At 50.6% G+C, this 14,997-nt stretch overlaps 1 protein-coding gene across 1 annotated transcript in view; it reads left to right on the top strand.

The window, feature by feature from the left end:
* GALNT18 (polypeptide N-acetylgalactosaminyltransferase 18) overlaps nucleotides 1-14,997 on the top strand; it is a 340,361-nt gene that overhangs the window by 304,930 nt on the left and 20,434 nt on the right. Inside the window, exon 10 of the mRNA XM_063094045.1 lies at nucleotides 13,539-13,703. Coding sequence (XP_062950115.1) covers nucleotides 13,539-13,703 — 165 coding nt within the window. The remainder of the gene's footprint in view (nucleotides 1-13,538; nucleotides 13,704-14,997) is intronic.

Here is a 14,997-nt window from a genome sequence, read left to right as displayed (position 1 = left end):
TCTTTTGCAGCACCTTGTCAAAAGCAGCCGATAGTAAAAAAAAAGCACACTCTTTATCCACAGCACAAGCTCATTTGCCATGGTATCAGTCTACCAAGATATTACAGGTAACAGTTTTTTGTTGTTTTTTTTTTTGTGACCGGTAAGGGGATCGCAACCCTTGGTGTGGTGTCGCCCGCACCGCACTCAGCCAGTGAGCGCACCGGCCATCCCTATATAGGATCCGAACCCGCAGCGGGAGCACCTCTGCACTCCCAGCGCTGCACTCTCCCGAGTGCGCCACAGGGTCGGCCCAACAGTTTTGCCGAACGTTTCACTGCTGCATAGAAGAGGTCACCAGGCTTCCGGCCTTCAGTGATGGCTTCCTCACCATCCACCTTCTGGCCCCAAAGTCAGTGTCCCATAGGAGAATTAGAGCTTGGCAGCACCTCTCATCCAGTATCAGCTTCTTTATCAGTCATCTTAGGCTGATGGTCACCAAATCTCAGTGGCTTATTTCTTGTTCATGCTACATGATCATCATGGGTCAACTTAACTCTGTGTCACTTCTTTTTCTAGGGCCAAAGGAGCAGCCCCATCTGGGGTGCTGCAGGTCCAGTGGCAGAGAATAGAGAGGCAGTCAATCACATGACTCACATGACTGCTCCTAAAGCTTCTGGCTGTAGATGACATCCATCACTCCTGCTCACATTCTACAGGTCAAAGTTTGACACATGGCCACATCTGACATTAATGATGGGGGGCGCGTATAACAGCTCTGTAGGGAGGGGAGTACAAGGAGGAGCCTCCTAGGATGGGGCAGTGAATATTTTGAGCAATGAGTCAATCTGTCAGAGTAGTTAAGCATGCGTTGACTGTCACAGCTGGTGCAGAGCTGGCAGACTGTTGTGTCTGTGAAAAGAGTAACGTCCGGGGACATCTCCCTGAGTTCACGTGATATGCTCCATCTTAGCTGTTTGCTAGTGAGTAGACACAGCTTACAGCAGACAAACACACACAGCTATGAAGGGCTTTGAGCAATGCCTTCCAAAATAGGGGCCTAAATGGGATCCCATCAGATATCAGGTATTTGAGATTTCTTGAAGACAGAGAACTTACGAAGAACAAGCAAACTGTATTTGTAAATTTGAGGGGAGGAAGTCATTACCAACAACAAATAAAACAAATCTGAGTAGCTTAAGCTAAAAACAAAAAAAGGGTGGGTACTGTTAGAGAGAATGTGGGCGATTCATTTTTACCGATTCAAAGGGAAGGTTGAGCAGAGAAAGGCAGGGACTAGGGCAGCTCCAGGGGCCTCAGCAGGAAAAGTTCATGGGTCTTCTGCAGAGAGTTGCCCTAAATGTGTCTTAGCTACAGGGCAGCCTTGTCTCAAAGTCCTTCTGTTTCACATTTTAAAATCCTGGGAGGAGTCTCCTTGGCCCTTAGTAACAGCTCCATTCTCACCAATGGGCAGGGTGGCAGAGTCAGAGTACAGACTATTTGGGGCCAAACCCTGGCCAGGGCCATCTTCAGAGGACATGGGTCACAATTAGACAGGCAGCCCCTCAGGGGTGTGGGCTAGGTTACCTGAGGCTGGCACTTCTGGAGGGGCAGGGCAAGGATGATACATGCTTCTTACCAAAGGTGTCCTCCATCTCCAGGATGGCGTCATGGCCTGTCAAGGAAGGTGGGTGAGAGGAGTGCATGGTGTATGATGGTGTCCCATGGACATCCTCCAGCTCAGAGTCCCTGGGCCTGCCTTGCAGTGAACTCAGGTGTCACAACAGCTACCACACTGGAAGGTGGCCTCCTAGATGTGGTGTCCCCAGAAGGCTCAAGGCTTCCAAGTTTGGTGTTAATAAGGAGCCCCCATTCCTGACTTAGGTTGTGCCAGGGCACAAGTACAGCGGTGGCTGTGGGTCAGCCTCTAGTGCCCGTGCCGAGGACCCTGGGCATAAAGGTCACAGATGGAGTGAGTCCTGGACCAGCCGGTAGGGTTTGCCTAGAGGCAGGCCCTGAGGCAAGGGTTTGTAGCGAGTAATTTATCTGGGAGGGGATTCCAGGAAGTACTGGTAGGACAGTGGGAAAACAAGCCAAGGGAGGAAGAAAAGGCAGTCAGGAGTGCAGGAATGAGCAGTTACCAGGGTGGCCACGGGGCCAGTGTTGCTGGGGATTTCTACAAGCCTGCCGGGAACAGGTCTCAGAGTTACCCCAGGGGCAGGAAGAATGGATCACTTATCCGCCAGCCTCTGCCCATCCGTGGTTGAGGGCTGCTCCTGGGCCCGATGCAGGCTGAGCAAGCTCCTGCAGCAAGAGCAGACCCTCAGGCAGAGGGCAGCAAGGCGGACTCCAGAGAGCCTTCCACATGTTCGGGGTTGCTGAGTGCCACGGGGGCATGGGTGGGGCACCAATAGCATCTGCTACAGCCACAGGCAGGGTTGACACCAGGTTATGCTGTAGATGTAGATGGAATGGGCTTTGCATGAGTCACCTGGGCTTTGTCTTCTACCCAGGAGAGGCTGAGCTTCGAGGGGTTTTGTAAGCAGTGGTCACCACACTCCTGCTAAGTCCACAACTGATGGTGGTCTTCTCAAGTGTTGCTGATGGGCCAGGTGAATTTGGAAAGACAGCCAGTGAGGACTGTCAATTCATCTGCCTTTTAGGACCAAGAGAAATGACTCTGCATCTCCAGAAGTACTCGGAGATATTCAAGTGCCACATCACCGCCTCCCCGCTTCACGGCTGCTTGCTGCATCTCTGATCTTGTTCTGACAGCAGCACACATCCTGAGCACATCATTCTTCCCTGAGGCAAGCCCCACTCTTCAGCCACTGGGGCCTGACCCACCATCCTGGCCATTGCTATTGACTAGGCCTCCTTTGGCAGTGAGTTTCTGCCTGATGTGGCCTTTGTTTGCAGCTCTCGTCTGTGTCAGAGCGCTCTTCCGGGGAGAGCTACCCCGGCAGGCACCTGTGCCAGGCAGCCAGGCTGGTCTGGGGTGCAGACAGAGGGCAGGAGTGAGGGACGGGGCGGCAGCAGCAGAATCTGAATGGGGCTGAGACCTGCGTGGGGGAGTTTGCAAGCACTATTCCCTAGAAACACACATGGGAAGCTGAGGAAAAAAGAGGGGCTCCCCAGCAATCCCAGGCAGGACACCCATTCCTTGTCTTATCCTAGACCACCCTGATTTTATTTCCACATAACTGGGGCTTCCTCAGCAGTTCTCAGCTTCTTCTCCCTTAAACCCACATGATGGCCAGGGTTCAGATACTCAGCCCACTCCCAGGGACTTACTAGGGCTATGTGAACCTCCAGGCCCACTAGCTTCTTGCTCACTCGAGAAAGCATACTGGCATGCAAATGAGTGAAATGTTTCATCATATTGTAAAAAAAAAAAAAAGTCAAAGATTCACAAACTTCAGTTCCTCATTATCAAAACAGTTACCTGCTTTATTACAATGAATGAATAAACCATACACATCCATGATGTCTACCTTCACCCTGTAGCTAAGGACCGTGGAGCTATATGACTTGATGATCCTTTTACTTCATCCCTTTTGTGTTCTGGAATTATCTCCTGTATGTTCTGTATTAGTCAAGACTCTTGATTGCGAGTGACAGAAACCCATCTCAAGCCAACTTAAATGCAAAAGAAATGTTATCATCTTATGTAATTGACAAGTTCATATCTGGCTCTGGCTTCAGGCACAGCTGTATCCAGGTGCTTGATGAGTGACGCTTGCCAAGCTCTCTCTCTCTTTTTCTCCCCTTCCCCACATCTTTTGGGTCTGGTTTTCTTCATGTGTAACCTTGGTCTCTTCTATAGTCAAGGAACTCTTCCAATTTACCTGAAGGAGAAGGAAACAAGTAGCTCTGGCTTAGAGCCTTCCAGTATAAGGTTCTGTTTGTGTTTGAGCTCACTAACAGAAAATCTCAGGGAGGACTTTCATTGATCCAGACTGGGTCACATGCCTGTCCTAGGACCAATCCCTGGGCCAAGGCAGTGGGGTATTCTGATTAGCCAGCCTGTGAAAAATGCCTACTCTTATAACCAGGGTGAGGCAAGATGCTGTTATAAGAAAGCACGTAAAACTCTCAGTATCTCTAGTATCCTGCAACTCTCTTCTCTGGCTTGTCTCTGGTCTCTCACTGGTAATTCATTCCAGTGAAAAATTACCAATGGCTCCGTGTAGGAAGCCCTGTCACCTGGCTCTCTCCTGGGGCAGAAGGGTTTGCAAGATAAACACCAGGGCCAGGGGACACCAGGAGCTCAGAATAGCACAGGGAGAGAAGACAAAGCAAGGTGGAGGAACAGGGTTGCTGCTCTGAGCTGTCTGGGCTGCAAACAACCCCGTGGATGGTGGTAGAGAGATGGCTGTCATCTGTGCTGTGGGTGCAAGGCCTGGAATTAAGCATAGGAACATACTCACAGCTACGAATCTAATTTAAACTTTCTAAGCCCAGCAACAGTGCTGCGTGACTGCTTCCCCTGGCTGCACAGTGGGAGGCAGTAGACAGGCACACCTCAGCCTTTCTGTTCAGTCTTAAGTTCAAAGATCTCTTTGGCCAAAAGCTCTACTTTTCTCCATGACCTTCTGCAGATCTGCAACTGGAATGTTCCAAACAGGCCTGCAGAAGCTGCCCAAGTCACCTCTAACCCAGGCTTGCTTTCCAGGACCCTTGGATGTTTTGGTCCAAAAGATACTAAGAACCCTTGAAATGTGCTAATGTGTGTAGGGACTCAATCTGAGGTCACAGCTGTCTGAAAGCTGGCAAGGTGCTGTCCGAATTCTTCAGCCTCCAAGCTGCTTTTCCAGCCTCACCCCTTAGGCACTCTCCTTCCCTAAAATGGCACTGTACTGTCAAGCCTCTTGCTTTGCCTGTTCCCTCTGCTAGGAGTCCCTTGTCATTGTCAGTTATCTGGTCAAACTCCTCTCTTCCTAAGCTGCTCTCAAACCTCATCACTCAATGACCGTCCTAAGTAGCGATCATCCCTCCAACTCTGGGGTGCCCCAGCACGTTGGCCAGTCGTCTGTTTTAAGCCTGGCCAGGAGTGCATTCTGTTCTCGCTTCTGCACATCTGTCTCCCCACCAGGCTGACAGCTCCTCGAGGGAGGGCATTCTTGCTCCTCTCTGTTTCACCAATGCCCAGTACAGGCCTGGCATCTTAGAGGCATGAAGGTTGTTTGCTGAATTGAATTGAATCAACTGCTGACTGATGAGCTGAGTGCCAGTTACAAACCTGTCCCCCCAAATCTTGGAGATTTGTGTGCTTAGCCTCATCTGCCCCCTCTACAGGTTCGCAGGAGAAGCTCTGAGCTAGAAACCTTGCCTTACATTCATGCTCCCTCACAAGAATGGTAAGCAGTCTTTGTATTATAAATGTTTTCTCTTCCCTATATGGACCTAGTGCTGTGGCTGGCGAACATGAGATCACTCTGGAAATGACTTCCGTTTGTTCCTGATTTAGCGTCAGTGCACTCTGGCCTTCAGCACAGTAACGAACCTCTGTGTCAAGGGGTTAATGACCAATCACCAAACCCTTAAATCAGCCTGCCCTGCCTGCAGAGAGGCCTATAGCTCATCCTCTGGTAAAGAGGACAAAGAGCCCATTTCTAATACACATTCTGGATGCCACAGTCACCACCCTGGAAATTGGAATTGAATAAAGCAGATCTCTGCTTCCTTGTTCCCACCGCCGCATCTGGCCCCTGCCCGCTGCTTCTGTGAACTGACCCACTGGCCTACTGGCCGCTCAGACTAGGGACAGAGGCCGCAGAGATGAGGAGGTCGAAGCAGTGCAGCTGGACCTGTAGTCGCCTTCCTACTGGGTCTTTTCTTGCCCTCCTACAGAGACCCTTGTCCCTGCTGGCCTTGTCCCTGCCCTGCTGTCCCTGTGGCCAATCTAGAGCCTGTCAGTACTTTAATCCTCACAACACTGCCTTTTATAGGTCAGGAAACTGAGGCTCAGAAGGGCTTCCCAGCTAGGAAGTGAGGAGTGGAGGAGCTGAGTGGAGACCCAGGTCTAGCTGACCTGGAAGCCCATGCTCTTTCTATCCTGCCAGCTTCTTCCTAGACAGATGTTCCCTACCATTAACATGCATCAGGCACCCCTGGAGGGATTGTTAAAACACAGATTCCTGAGATTCAGTAGGTCTTGGGTTGGGCTCAAAAATGTGCATTTTTCTAAAAAAGTTTCCAGATGATTCTAGGACCACACTTTGAAAAACATTGTCCTAAACAATAATGCTTCCTAACCTCTTGGCCACTCTCTTCAGTCTTAAAAGCGATTTCCTTGCACCTTGTCCCCCATAATGAGAGGCTCCCCCCATTGTAGGGGGCAGGCTGGATCCCTACCCGCAGGGTACTGCTTTTAAGCTAGAATTCAGGAGGTCGTAGGTACTGCCCCTCCATTTCACCCAAGGCTGTCCAAAGTCTCCCTCATACACCTAGTTTTCAACTTTGGCTGCATGTTAGAATCACCTGGAATAAATCCCCAGCCCTAGACCCCAGCCCCTGAGAGTGTTTTTGTTACTGAATCTGGGTCCTTGGGCTCTCTATGCAATAGAAATTAACAAGAGGTCAGAGGGGAGTCACAGGCAGGGCATGATCGGGGCTTATGCTTGAACACAGGGCAGTCAGCACAAAGGACAGTTGCAGGCTGGCTTCCTGAGGGAGGGTTGGGGAGAATTTTAAAGGGGCTTAGGTGGGAAAGGGGTGACATCTAAGCATGTAGAGGTGGGGATTTCTTGGCGCTTGCGCACTTGGAGGTCATGCTTCTTCGTGCATGGCATGTCTCATTAGCATGTTAAATCTCTACCCCGGATGTGATTTTTAGTATTATCATGAGGGGAAAAGTCTGTGAAAGGTCAGCACTGGGGTCCATCTTGGTGCAGGCCATTTGGTCTGGTTTTCGCACCTGGGTCTTCTCCTTTGAATAAACATCCTGCTCCCATGTTCCTGCAAGATACCACTTAAGAGATACATGGCTTGGCCTTTCTCTTCTATGGGTGTGAGTTGGATTCCTGAGGTTGGGAGCCTGTTTGTCTCAGCCCTTTGTACTTAGGATTGAGGGCCCCGGGTCCAGTCCCTATTCTTTCCCAGTTTATAGGCGTTAGCCTCCAGGTGATTCTTACACACAGCCAGTGTGGTGAGACCTCCCTTGGTGACTGCATTTAGGAGCACGTCCTCTGATTCCTCTGTCCTCCACATTCCATTTGCTCTCAGATCTTACTCTTCTGCCAAGATCCAGTCCACAGCTTGGCTGTCCCTTCAATGTCCTTTGACAACCCTCCCTCCATTTTAACACTTTGCAATCACCCCATTGTGCATGACTTTTAGCTGCCTAGACTGTGTCGCTCCCTGGTGTGCCCCCCACCCCACAGAGAGTGGGGCTCTTTCCTTGCTGGGCTGCAACAAGCTAAGGTCACTTTTCCCATGGAGACACCTGGCAAATGCACTTGTTTTCCTCCTTATGGAGGGTTCTAGAACCTCTCGTAAAGTGTCCTGCTATGGCTCTCCCCCTTCCATCCTCTTCTTCACTCTCCAGGCCCAGGAAGGTTCCAGCTAATACCACCACTGCCACCCGACACCGAGGCTCAGCAAGAGTGTCTCTCAGTGTCTCTAAGATACCTCATTCTTCAAGGGCGCCCACTTGATAGGCCAGCAGTGTTGCTAAGGAAACATCATTTAATGGAGGAAAACAGATGCTCAAAATTCACATGCCTATTATTTGGAGGAGAAATGGTGCTTCGGTTATGGCTTGAAAATGTCTGTGCTGTTCAGTAATGTAATTGATCCTATTTTGTACCGTGTTTCTGATTTGTCTGGGAGGCCCCCCTCCCCTCTCCCCCTGCCTATCTCATGATTCTTTCCTCTCAGTCTCTGTTCAGCTTGGTGAGGGTTCTAGAATTTCCACAGAGGCTAAGGCATGATGTAGGCATCAAAGTCTGGATAGGAAAGGGGACTGAATGATGCAAAGGTGTATAAATTGGCCATATCTAAGAATGCAAGGGAGGGGGGCCTGGTAGAGTTTGGAGGCAGGAGGTTATATCTGTTCATCCAAATGTTTACAAATTCTGGATGTTGGGGCGTAAGCTACCAAAAGTTCACTGAGACTTAATGCACTTCTCCTGTATGGATGTCTCATGTATTAGGGTGGTGGTTTTCAAACTTTTTAAAAATTCTTCATAACCTTTTGGTCAAACAAAATATTATATGAAAGCCAACTATTACAAAGACAGAAGATCTCCCATGGTGGGGCTTGGAGAGGGGCCCTGAAACACCTCCAGTCACACACATGCACACACACACACACAGTGGCCCCCAAGACCCTCTCTTGGGACCTCAGGACTCTGCATGAACAACCTGGTAGGAATGCCCTGGCAGTGCTGTCGTGGGTTCTGAGGGCACTCAGGGGCCAAGTTCCTGTGCCTGGCCAGCCACGGCTGAGGGTTTGGCACTGGGCACAGTGGTGTCTCAACTTGGGGCCAGGCTGAGGGGAGGTCCTGCTGAGGAATGGATGGTACCATCTGGGCTGCTTGACTGGGGGAGGGAGATGCAGGCCCTGAACTACCACAAACCCAGCCTTGCCTGGAACTGCCCCCAGGCAGGGAGGGGAGAGAGCAACTGCCCACCGGCATACCTTGGCAACTCTTGGAGCCTCAGTTTCCTTATCCTTAGAAGTGGAAGGTGGCTGAAGGCTTGAAAAGTACCTAGCAGAGGGCCTAGTGTATACGTGGACAAAAATATGCTTGTTTTCTCCTCCCCTTCCTTTCTTGAGGCCATTCCTCACTCAGTGGCAGAGTTTCTGCCAGTGAGGCGATGTTTGATACACATGAGGGGTGGATCCCATGGAAGACTAGGAGTCAGGCTGGGAGAGAGGCGGGCCCAGCCCCATGCTGGCCAAGATGGAAAGGGCTGCTGAGGGCATGCTGCATCCTACAGGGTGAGGGCCCTTGTCTGGAGGTGAGGGGAACCTGCAGCCCTGGGGGTCTTTGCTCAGCCTTGCTTCTGTGGCTCTGAGGGCAGGAGTGTACAGCCTGGGCACTGTGGGCTCCCTGGCTGGCTGTCCAGCTTAGCTCATAGTCATACTCCTGCTCCTGGCCTGGAGGAGAGGAATGTGCCACTGGTGTGAGACCTGACTTACGAATGTGTTTGTTCTTTTTCTTTGCCAGTAATATTTCTCTTTCCCTTGCAAACATCATAGTGAAATGCCAGAGATCCGGTTTGCAGCCTTGCTGAGCTGTATGGGGCTGAGCAGAGAATGAGCCAAATCAATCATTTGCAGCTGAGGAGGAGCTGAGTAGCCGGGGATGTCACTTCTGTGCCCCGGGGGTTTCTAAAACATCCACAGACAGGATAACAGCTCACCTCAGCCTCTAACGAGAGTCACAGAAGGGACACTACTGTCTCAGCAACTTGTACTATCTTTTCTTGTGGGCCTGTTAGTAGAGGACCCCCTGCAGCCCCTCAGTACATCCTTAGTCCAAGCCCCCAGCATGGCACCAAGGGGTTGCAGTGGAAGCCAGTCTCCTGGCTTTTCCTGCCCCCTCCAGCCTAGAAGGTGGTGAGTGGGGTGAGTGGTCCACGTGTGGCTGTGCAGTCACACTGCCTCGGTGTAAATCTCAGCTACTGTTCACCAGCTGGGTGACTATGCACACGTCACTTAATTTCTCGGTGCCTCAGTTTCCTCATCTACAAGATGGTGGATAATAGTAGCACCTGCCTTACAGAGTTATTATTAGGATTAATAATAGTAAGTAAATAGATAAGGCATGTAAATCACTTTATGTCTGGCACATAGTAAGAGTAAAAATACTCATATTTCAGCGTTTGTTATTAGCACTCTAAGTCAGGTTTTCTCAACAGCAGCACTACTGACGTTTTAGGCCAAGTAATTCTTTGCCGTAGGGGGCTGTCCTGTGCACTGTAGGATGTTGGGCACAATCCCTGACCTCTACCCACTAGACCCCCCTCCCCAGTTGTGAAAACCAAAAATATCTCCAGAAATTCCAAATAACCCATTGGCAAAATTGCCCCCCATTGAGGACCACAGTGTTAAGTCGCTTCTCACTTAAACCTTCAAGGCCCCCCGTTGCTTAGAAAGCATGGCTGTGCCTGCTGGGCCTGCAAATCTGTTTCCCCTTTTCTGTGTTCAGGCCATTTATTTATTCAATCCACTACTGTCTGGGCTTCTGAGATGTCCAAGCAGGGACTTGAGAGAATCCTCTTTGCTGAATCTCTCTCTGTGATCTGCCGGCTTCGTGGTTACACCAGTCAAGATGCAGTTTGTTGTCTGCTTTTTAAATAACAAACAACTATCTGTCCCTATAATGATTTTCCCAGACTGGAGCAATAAGCAGCTCCGTTGACAGCTGCACCATATAGTAAGCGAACACACGTCTCTCAGAGCATCTCCCCAAACACTTCAGAGCTGCTAAGTGTATAAAACTGATTCAGCTATTACCTGGGTGGCTGCTGTGTCTATGGAACCTGCCCTGGAGACAAGAGCCAGGACCTGATGACAGAGAAGAATGGGATGGAAGTGGCCCAAGCCCTGGGTGTCTTGGTCTTGCAGCCCACACTCCTGAGCTTCTGGGAGACTGGGTCCTGGCATGCAGGGTGACCCAGAGCTACACTGTCCTGAGGAGTCCATGGTACATTGAACCAGGGGTGTCAGCAGGAGTGCCCCTCTTAGCGAGGCCTGGGGGCAGACCGAGGTCCTACACTTTCGCATGCTCAGGGAAGGCTGTGTGGGGGTGGTGAGTTTTCATTTCTAGTTTCAAAGCAGCGAGAGTCAGGGTAGGTGAGCAAAGGAAGTCCTCATATAAGCGTGATTAGGGCCATTATTTCCTGATATGTTATTGGTTTCCCCGACTTGACTCTGGGTCCTCCAGGACTGGGACCATGGCTTTCTCATTCCTATATCCCCAGACCCAACTTAGAGGTCATCCGTTGGTTGGGTGGATGTGTAGAAGTGATGCCTAACTGCATGACTGTTTCATTCCCTACGTCCTGCCAGTTGTCAAATTCTCGCTCGGTTCCAGTAAAACTGGAAGCCACAGCGGGTCATCAGCTTTCCTTGGAGGGTCTCAGGATTCTGATCCGCAGCCCACCTCTCACCCGGTGTGGGTTTGAAGAGGCTCCCTCGCCTCTGTGCTCTGGTTGCACTTCCACATCGAGGCTGGGCATTCTACGCTTGGCCTCTGCTCAGAGGCCACTGTGACTTCACCTCTTTATGGTCATCTTGGTAACCTGGTTATGGTACTTCCATGGATTCACCAAACCTGACATCTTGTGAGGGGACCTCATAGGGAAGGCCCTAGTTGTAACAGTGCCTTCTGTTTGCCCCCCTTCCCTGCAGTCCCCACCCACTTCCTTCCCTCCTGGGAGGCTGACATCCTGGAGTGTTTCAGTGGGCACTCAGGATCTCTGGTTTCCAGATGGGGCCTGCTAAGGACCCGACCCAGCAGACGATCGGAGTGGGGAGGGGAGGGTGAAGTCGGGGTGTTTATTTAGCACCGCTCACCATTATCCCCAAAACCTCCTCTCAACTCAGCCTTCTCTACATCACTTTTCTCTTATAGGCTCTGGTAACTGCTCTCTCTTCTCATCCTGTTGGGCCTAGGGGTGGTAACAGCTCCATATTACTACCCCCAGGGAACTCTCCTGTCCCTTGGAGTTTGCTGACACACACCCTCATCTTTAAAAATTTTACCTTTGTTATACCCTCCTTGGAGACCCCCCACCTCCAATGTACCATCTGTTTCCTGATGAGGCCTTGACTAACACACTGGCCTAAGTCACTTCTTGGGTCTGAGGAGTGACCCTGCCTGCCCTCCACCCCCTCCCTGGATGCCTAAAGAGACTTCTGAGGGTCAGCAAGACATGTGCACGAAGGACCGCCCTTACTTACCCTTCTCTTCTGCCCTCGGTCCCTTTTATGGCTCTGTACCCATGTTTTAAAAGTACTTATCAACCACTCTTTTACTAAAGCAAGAAATACTTCATTTTACCATTTTGAATTAATAAAAAATATCTGCCAAGAAGAATATTTGAACAGGTCAAGATAACAAGAGAGAACCACCGGTGAATATTCTAACCTAAAGCAAAGAAACGTGGTGTCTCGGTTTGCCCATGGGGCCTACTCATTGGGCAGAAGCGGGGAGCAGAGTGTTAATTCCTTCAGTAACGTGAGGAAGAGCTCACAGAGCCCTCTGACTTCCCACCCAGAGCCCTTGTTGGGAACCACTGCTCAGGACTGAGGCAAGTTCCTGAAAACGTTGAAGGCCAAGGGTCATGTGGCTTTCCTCCAGACCAGGCCCAAGCTACAGCCCATGGGGCGGTGCCTATTTTTGTAAATGAAATGTTTTTGGAACACGGCCATTCATTTATGTGTTGTCTATGGGTGTGCTTGCACTACAACAACAGAATTGAGTTTTCAGAGACCACTGGGTCCTCTGTGTAAAAAAATTCACGCGGCAGACATGACCACTATCCTTTGAAAGAACTGTTTACAAAGTTGGCCCTTTGCTGGCATCTGGGAGCTTGGATTTCAGGAGGATTCTCACCAGAACTGGTAAGAGTAGCTTATTATGCCTAAACTGATTGTACAAACAGTATGCTTTATGCTGAACACCTGCTTTTCCTTCTGGAAGTCTGGGATTTGGGTATGTATCAGGCAGAGGCTGCCTATGTGACCTGCCCCCAATAAAAACCATGGGTGTGATCCTCTAATTGCTTTCCTGGTGGACAGCACTTCACACGTGTCATCACACTCTGGGGAACTGAGCACATCCTGTGTAACTTCACTGGGACAGGACCCCTGGAGCATGTGCCTGGCATCCCCAGGCTTTGCCTCTGTGCCTCTTTCCTTTGCTGATTTGTTTTGTGTCCTTTTGCTGTAATAAATCATATTAGTGAGTGCAGCTATATGCTGAGTCTTGTGAGTCCTTGAACCTCAACACACCCACAAAGCCAAAGATTATTTGCCATCTGGCCCTTTAAGAAAAAGGTTTCCAACTTTGCTCTGCAAGGTCTTAGTTTGGATGCGAATCATTTGTTACACCTCTTCCCTCCCACAAGACTCTGTGCTCCGCGTGGCCCAGGCTTTTTGCTCTGTTTCTACCGACAAAGAGTCTGGCACAAAATATTTATGGAGGGAGGAAGTCGGCAAGTCTGTAAATAATAGATTGCAGAGGTATTTTTTAAACTGTGGGTGGTAAAATCAATTTACAAGATTACGACCAATGTTTTCCAATGAAAGAATAGAATAGAAAATATCAGAGTGTACCGTGTATAGATGGTAAGTGTCCTATTTCTTGAAAATGCTGCTTTGGTTGAACATGTGGACCAGATGTCATACTGGATTATCATGGCCGAGGGTTTCTTCTTGTCCATTGGAATAGGAAATAATTTGAAGGCCGCTGGATGTAAGAATCCAGGTGCTCCCTCACTGTGACCTCTTTGCCAGCTGCCGGGTGAGAGTCACAGCTACCTCCATTTCTCTGGCTGCTGGCACTTCACCTCACTCCCCTCCCTCCCTCCCTCCACCCCAGAACGTGTACTACACGAGCAGTCAGCAGATCCACGTGGGCGTCCTGAGCCCCACGGTTGATGACGACGACAACCGATGCCTGGTGGACGTCAACAGCCGGCCACGGCTCATCGAGTGCGGTTACGCCAAAGCCAAGAGGATGAAGCTTCACTGGCAGTTCTCCCAGGTAACAGCCCCAGAGCCCCGGGAACAGCAGCTGCCACGGTGCAGAAAAGCCGGGAGCATGGCCGCAGGAGCCGGGGAGGATGGAGCAGAGGAGGGGCAGGAGAGGGTTGCTTTGGCAGCAGTGGGCTGTGACTCCAGGCCAGTTCTCAGGGATCTACTGAGCACCTGCCATGTGCCAGGGGGTTCATACAGGTGAGCTCATCAATGACTCATATTGGCTCTGAGGGAGGTTATTGTTGTTTTATAAGGAAACCGAGGCTCAGAGAGGGGACTTTCTTGCCTAGATGACACAGCAAGGGGCAGAGCTGGGATTTAAACTGGGTCTCTCTGACTTTAAACCTTCGCATTTCTTCTACACAAGCCCCTTCTCTGGAGATGAATCCCCCAGTCTCCCAGGTATACACAGTGCTCAGTCTCTGGTCTGTGACTCCCTCTCTCTTCCTCCCAGTAGGGGTCATCCCAGGGAATGAGGTTTCCTCAGAGGGCCACGTCTTGGGGCCATTTTGTGAAGCGCAGTCCTCACATTAGTGACCGTGGAACATTCCTTTATGAAGCCTCCATCAATTCCTGCTCTTCGTTGGCCCCTAGTGTCTCCTGGTTATAAAATGATGTCCAAGGATCCAGACACCCACCTCTGGAGAGAACCTCTGGCCCCAGGGAGTCTGCTAAACTGGGGTCGGCTTCTGCCCAGGGACAGGGATGCCTGCGTTCTGGCTGGTACAGGGAAAGTATTAGTAACAGGAAGTGTGGGAGCCCATGGAGCACTAGAGCGCCGTGGCCGCCTGGGACTGTATGTGGTAGATATTCCCAGGGAGGTCAGGCAGGAATGTCTGTGGTCACAGAGTGTCAGAGGCCCCTGGCTCAAGCCTGCCAGCGAGCTGCTTCTGCCCTGGTGAGGAAGGAAGCTGCTGGGCACTGCAAAGGGCTTTGGAAGTTGGTCACACTTTTATTCCAATCCCAGTGTCCAGTTACTCTCCCCTGTAGCAGGGGGGCTGGTAAGGGGAGTCCCAGCTTCGTCATATTCTATGGGTATGGGGCAACTTTGACTTGTGGCCTGGGTGTATGAGGAACCAGAGGACATAGAAAGACCCTTACCAGGTCCTAAATGGGTGGTGAAGGTCAATACTGAGTTACAAATTCAACACAAGGTCGTAGATTTAGGGGCTAAAGAGTTGGAGCAAGAGCCCAAGCCAGGGGGTTGTAAGCCCACAAAAGCAGATGTGGGGAGCAGCACAGGGCTCCAAATGGGAGCACCTCCGAGGGCAGGTGGAGGAGGTATGTGGCGGCCCTGTGTG

The sequence above is a fragment of the Cynocephalus volans genome, chromosome 4 (genome assembly GCF_027409185.1).
Source record: "Cynocephalus volans isolate mCynVol1 chromosome 4, mCynVol1.pri, whole genome shotgun sequence".
Taxonomy (NCBI): Eukaryota; Metazoa; Chordata; class Mammalia; order Dermoptera; family Cynocephalidae; genus Cynocephalus; species Cynocephalus volans.
The sequence above is the reverse complement of the archived record's forward strand: the minus strand, read 5'-3'. Positions and strand labels throughout refer to the sequence as shown.